General features: G+C 38.8%; 1 protein-coding gene across 1 annotated transcript in view; it reads left to right on the forward strand.

The window, feature by feature from the left end:
• Positions 1 to 831: 831 nt before the first annotated feature.
• IDO1 (indoleamine 2,3-dioxygenase 1) overlaps positions 832 to 6705 on the forward strand; it is an 18240-nt gene continuing 12366 nt past the window's right edge. The window contains exons 1-3 of the mRNA XM_017537119.2: positions 832 to 1090; positions 5885 to 5980; positions 6098 to 6217. Of these exons, the coding sequence (XP_017392608.1) occupies positions 1004 to 1090; positions 5885 to 5980; positions 6098 to 6217 (303 nt within the window). The 5' untranslated portion in view covers positions 832 to 1003. The remainder of the gene's footprint in view (positions 1091 to 5884; positions 5981 to 6097; positions 6218 to 6705) is intronic.

The following is a 6705-nucleotide window of genomic DNA, read 5'->3' on the forward strand; positions in this document are numbered from 1 at the left end:
AGATGCAGGGCAATCTTCCTAAGTCACCAGCTAGAAATGTGAGAAGAGCAAAAGCTATTATTGCAAAAACCAACAAAAGTCTAGGTAGGAAAAATAGGGAAGTGGAGAGCTACTATCTTTCTAATTTTTCATGTGCTTCTATTTCTTTCCTACTTCAGAGCTATTGACAAACAGTTCAGTGTATCACAGGCTATGTTTCTAGGCCGCTGAAACATGACATATTTTCTTTTTTTTTTTTTTTTTTTTTTGAGACGGAGTTTCGCTCTTGTTACCCAGGCTGGAGTGCAATGGCGCGATCTCGGCTCACCGCAACCTCCGCCTCCTCGGTTCAGGCAATTCTCCTGCCTCAGCCTCCTGAGTAGCTGGGATTACAGGCACGCGCCACCATGCCCAGCTAATGTTTTGTATTTTTAGTAGAGACGGGGTTTCACCATTTTGACCAGGATGGTCTCGATCTCTTGACCTCGTGATCCACCCGCCTCGGCCTCCCAAAGTGCTGGGATTACAGGCGTGAGCCACCGCGCCCGGGATAACATGATATTTTCAAAGAACTATGGAAACCTAAAATAAAGCCAATGAGAAATAAGTGAATGAGAGTTTAGGACTGTAACCTTTCTTTTCATTCAAAGATCTACAAGTTTCCATAAAGTTAAATGTGCTTCTCCAGGCACCTGTTTTCATAATTCTGTGTTTTCCATCAGGCCTTTCTGGCTTCTTATACAGCAGTAAGAAAATGATGTGCTTAATGACAAATTTGACATGGAATTTGACATGGAATATGAACTTTCAGTTTCAGCAAATGATGTACAAAGATGCTTTTGTGGTTTGATTGTTTCTCATATTCCAAGTAAAGAAACTTGAAAATGAAAGCATTCCAAAAGTGGAAGTAATTACTCACTGCCTCTGCTATAAATTGTGGTCGTTGGTTATGGCAACAGCTATACTAAACAGATGCCCTGAAAACTCTTCAGACTGAGGAGCGCCAGAGGAGCAGACTAGAAGAATGGCACATGCTATGGAAAATTTCTGCACTATCAGTGAAGAATATGATATTGATGGAGAAGTGGGCTTCGCTCTGCCAAATCCATTGGTAAGAAAAGGCACTAACATGTGGGGAAATGCATTCTTCTTCTCATTAGTTACCCGGCCAGTTAACTTCTACTGAACAACTGTGGTTCAGTAACTTCTAGTAAACAAACACACAAAGCAGTGTGAAAATGAGAGAGAGTTGTAATAATTGCACCTCAATTTGTTTTAAATTTTCTCCCTAGAAACGGAGTCATCTGTGCATTTTCTACTTATGTACCGTGGGTAGGTAGAGTGAAGAGATAAGGAAACTATAGAAAATATATCAGCTTTACATAAGAATTACACAGTAAAATACAATGTGAGGTTATTACAGTTGTATTTTGAAAGAGTGTTTTGAAATAGCCAAAGTTTTAAATGGGCTATGAGCCAAAGAGAAATCCCTTTCTTTAGGGATATACCTTAAATTTTACAAAACATGTGTTTCTAATTTGATGGGGTTTCTGAGATTGCACAACAAGCACTTTCCATGTTCTATTATCATTGCTTGTTATTTACTGAGCATAAGATTCAAGTGAGAGTCTGAACTACCTTTTTTCTTGTTTGCAAGTTTTACCTATAAAGTGCAAGGTATGTGGAAAAAAGGTTTGCCTTAAAAACTGCATTTTCTATTCTGTCTTCTAATAAATGCTATGCAAACCAATTTATCATCAATATTTTAATCATCCAATACAGCATTTTCTAAGCAATTTACAAATTAACCCTTTCCATTCTCATAGGCATCCCCAAAGGTATGTTATTTATTTATTTGTTCATTTATTGAGATGGAGTCTCATTCTATCACCCAGGCTGGATTGCAGTGGCATGATCTCGGCTCACTGCCACCTCCGCCCCCGGGTTCAAGCAATTCTCCTGCCTCAGCCTCACAAGTGGCTGGGGTTATAGACATCTGCCACCACACCCAGTTACTTTTTGTATTTTTAGTAGAGACAGGGTTTCACCATGTTGGCCAGGCTGGTCTTGACCTCCTGACCTCAGGTGATCTACCTGCCTCAGCCCCCCAAAGTGCTGGGATTATAGGTGAAAGCCACGGTACCCAGCTAGGTATGTATGTTATTATTCTCATGCTCCTAACGAGAAGTATAAGGAATGCAGAATTTAAGTGATTATCAAACCATGTAGCTAGCAAGCACTAGAGGTCAGTATGAGCCTAAGCAGTCTGGCTCCAGAGTCCAGGATCTTTAAACCATTATGCCACACTACCTCTCTTAAGAAGGGATAATAAGGCATTGATTTTTTTTTTTTTTATTTCTTTTAATCTTCAGTTTAACAAGGTACATGGGATTTCAGGAAAAGACTTCTATGAAGTGTTATAGTAATTCTGTAGACAAGTATATTTTTTATTGTAGCTCAAACAGTTATAGTCCACATATACTGGAGAGCACCTTTAAATGCAGCAAATGTTTAGTCAGAGATTCCAACCTAACTGTGCTGAGAAATAAAGGAACTGTAAATACTTCGGTGATATTGGCAAATTTAAAGCGTCTACCTCTTTGCAATCTAATTTTCCTCTTCAGATTGTTAATTTAAGAAAATGAAGACTATGCTTTAATTTTATTGCCAAAAGCACAAGTTAGCTTTATTCACACAAATCAATAATACTCAAACTTGCTACTTGCCCACATGCCCACAAAAATGCCAGGACTGGATGGTTTCAAGGATATACCTACCAATAGTACAATAAAGCCATCTTTTTCAGAAACTACTAGTCATGGTTTGTTTTTTTCTCAGAGATTTGGTTCTCCTTAAAAATACAACAACTGTGAAAAATACAACAACTGTGATAATTATGAATACCTGTAGAACAGATTGCAAAGGGTAAAGCAAAACCCCAAAAGAAAACAACAAAACTCTTCTTTGGCTACTTAAAAAAATTACTCTTGGCCAGGCAGCGGTTGCTCATGCCTGTAATCCCAGCATTTTGGGAGGTTGAGGTGGGATCACGAGGTCAAGAGTTCGAGACCAGTCTGGCCCACATGGTGAAACCCTGTCTCTACTAAAAATACAAAAATTAGCCAGGTATGGTGGCACACATCTGTAATCCTAGCTACTCAGGAGGCTGAGGCAGGGGAATTGCTTGAACCCAGGAAGCAGAGGTTTCAGTGAGCTGAGATCACGCGACTACACTCCAGCCTGGGCAACAGAAGTGAGACTCTGTCTCAGAAATAATAATAATAATAATACTGACTAGGCACAGTGGCTTACACTTGTAATCCCAGCACTTTGGGAGACTAAGGTGGGTAGATCACTTGAAGTCAGGAGTTTGAGACCAGCCTGGCCAATATGGTGAAACCCCATCTCTACTAAAAATACAAGAAAAATTAGCTGGCGTGTTGATTCACCTTTAGTCTCAGCTACTCGGGAGGCTAAGGTAAGAGAAGTGTTTGAACCCAGGACGCAGAGGTTACAATGAACTGAGATCACGCCACTGCACTCCAGCCTGGGTGACAGAGTGACGCCCTGTCTCAATATAATAATAATTCTGCTAGCTGAGATGCTGAAGAAGCTACATTCACTGTCCCTAAAACATGAAAAAAAAATTAATGGTACCTTTTATTTCTTCACTGAAGATCTTTCCTAGAAATTATGAACCAAAAAAGTGTCTATTTTCTCTCTTGCAATTTATTTGTTTCTTATTCCGAAGGAAAATAGTTTTCTGATTCCATATAGATACAAGGCACATTCTCTAATGTAGCAGAATTTGAATGAATCTCAGTATGATTCTTCATTAATTTATATTATACCTTTTAGAGATTCTCTGAACCAGAGCATATTACTGATTAAATTTTACACATGTCAAAAGTGCTATCAAATACAATGCTAATCATGGTACAGATAAAAAAGTATTTCTGTTGTTTGCGGAAAATCACAATAACCAAAAAAATAAGATGTGCTACACAGTGAAGCACAGAATAATAACAACAAAAATATATTTATTACATTTCCTTCTTTTTTTTTCTTTTTTCTTTTTTTATTTGAGATGGAGTTTTGCTCTTGTTGCCCAGGCTGGAGTGCAATGACACGATCTTGGCTCACGGCAACCTCTGCCTCCCAGGTTCAAGCGATTCTCCTGTCTCAGCCTCCCAAGTAGCTGGGATTACAGATGTGTGCGCCACACCCAGCTAATTTAGTATTTTTCTCCATATTGGTCAGGCTGGTCTCGAACTCCTGACCTCAGGTGATCTACTCACTTCTACCTCCCAAAGTGCTAGGATTACAGGCTTGAGAAATGGCGCCCAGCTTACATTTACTACTGAAATCACTACAGCACAGTTGGGTGAAAAGTTCAGAACAAAAGGTAGCTTTCTAGTGAAGTACACTGCCTAGATTTTCACTGCTAAAAATCTGCCCCTACTGATTGAGGCTGGGCAATTACATACAGATGTTGAAAATGTTAGGATTTTATATTATCTTTATCTTCTTGTTTTATAGCTTACTTATAATATTAACTTTATTTTGAAGCTTAAAACTTCACCCATGTTGATTTGAGTTAATCTTTCCATTTATACTTAATCCCCGTGGTTCAGCATTGATTACCTTAAGGGTGTGCCTTGGAAATAGCTGGCGGAGTAGGCATAGAGATCTATGTTGCAGGAAGATCTATGTTCCTATGTCTTTTTATTTGTATACTTCCCTTTGAGATGAGATTATAAATATGATAAGATCCAGGAAGAAACTTTTATTTGAGTTTGATTTCTACTTAGTGGGCAAAAGCAAGCCTATAGTGGAGCCAAAGTAGCTAATCAATGTATACATACAGCACCCACTATATGCCCAGCACGACGCCAGGGCTTGTAAGAGATAGAAATTAAATGCACAATACAATTCTTGCCACCATGTAGCAAAATATAAAAAGGGAATAGATTTTCAAAGTTGGAAACTTGACAATAAACTCAATATACAAAGCTTGTTATGTAAACTGTCTAAGCCTAGTTTTCCTTATTTATGATGCAGAGATACCTTCTTGGGTCATTACAAGAATTAAATGTATATTTTATGTGTATATGAAATTATTGCACAGAGTCCACTATTGACATTTAACACATCTCATTTTTCTTCCATTCAAAAAATTTAAAATCTAGCCAAGAAGAACCAAAGTAGGCAAGGCATGGTGGCTCTTATCCCAGCACTTAGGGACGCCAAGGCAGGCAAATTAAAAATTCCAGCACTTTGGGACGCCAAGGCAGGCAAATCACCTGAGGTCAGGAGTTCGAGACCAGCTTGTCCAACATGGCAAAATCCCATCTTCACTAAAAATAAAAAAATAGCTGGACATGGTGGCACATGCCTGTAATCCCCACTACTCAGGAGGCTGAAGCAGGAGAATTGCTTGAATCCAGGAGGCAGAGGCTGTAGTGAGCCAAGATCATGCCACTGCACTCCAGTCTGGGCAACAGAGTAAGACTGCATCTCAAAAAAAAGAAAAGAAAAGAAAAGAAAAATCAAAGTATCAGATCATAATTGTTTAGCAATATGAAAAGGTATAATCTAGAATTTATAATGGAGGAGATTAGTGTCAGATAGATTCGTTAGAAGGATTTTAATGGAACCTTTGAGGTGAACTTTGAAAAGCTGCAAATGGTAGTGTTTGAAGAGAGAGGAAGAGGTAGAACAGAGAGAGGGTCTTCAGCCCTGCATGTGCAGGTGACAAGACAGAGGCTGGTATTTCCAGACAGGTAACCATGTGCCAGGGCAACATGGCACAAAATGGATGTGGAGGCAAGGCAGACCATCAGTGGGAAGCCGAAGCTACAGTAACTGTTACTCATAAATAAAGATCTTTTTTTTCTTTTTTTAGGAAAACCTACCTGATGTTTATAATGACTGGATGTTCATTGCTAAACACCTGCCTGATCTCATTGAGTCTGGGGAACTTCGAGAAAGAGTTGAGAAGGTTTGAAATATGTATTACATTTGTCTTCTTATATAGCTTCTTAACATTGTTAACTTGGTTTTGAAGCATGAAACATTACTGAGATTGATTTGAGTCATTTGCTTTATTTTTCCTCAGTTGGACATGCTCAGCATTGATCATCTCAGAGACCACAAGTCACAACGCCTTGCACATCTAGTTCTGGGATGCATCACCATGGCATATGTGTGGGATCAAGGTTGTGGAGATGTCCGGAAGGTTTGGAGATTTTCTCAGATTTCTTATGCTGTGTGACAGATTTTTATCTAATTTACATTTAACTTTACAAAAATTTTCTAAAAGCATTTATATTGTGCAAAGTTTAGATGACATGACAAAATGAAAAAATATACCCTGGTTTGACACGTCAACTGTTATTATTATTATATTTTTAGTCTTTTGCTTTATTTTTCATTCTGTATTTTAAATGTCAACCCTAATTACATAAAACTAATACAGACTACAATATCTAACCTTTAAAACACAAATGGACCAGGCGCGGTGGCTCACCCCTGTAATCCCAGCACTTTGGGAGACCAAGGCAGGTGGATCACTTTGGGAGACTGAGGCAGGAGTTCAAGACCAGTCTGGCCAACATGGTGAAACCCTATCTCTACTAAAAATACAAAAATTAGCCAGATATGCTAGCGTGTGCCTATAATCCCAGCTACTTGGGAGGCTTAAACCTGGAAGGCAGAGGTTACAGT

Source organism: Cebus imitator, unplaced genomic scaffold, assembly GCF_001604975.1.
Source record: "Cebus imitator isolate Cc_AM_T3 unplaced genomic scaffold, Cebus_imitator-1.0 Scaffold5, whole genome shotgun sequence".
NCBI classification, from domain to species: domain Eukaryota; kingdom Metazoa; phylum Chordata; class Mammalia; order Primates; family Cebidae; genus Cebus; species Cebus imitator.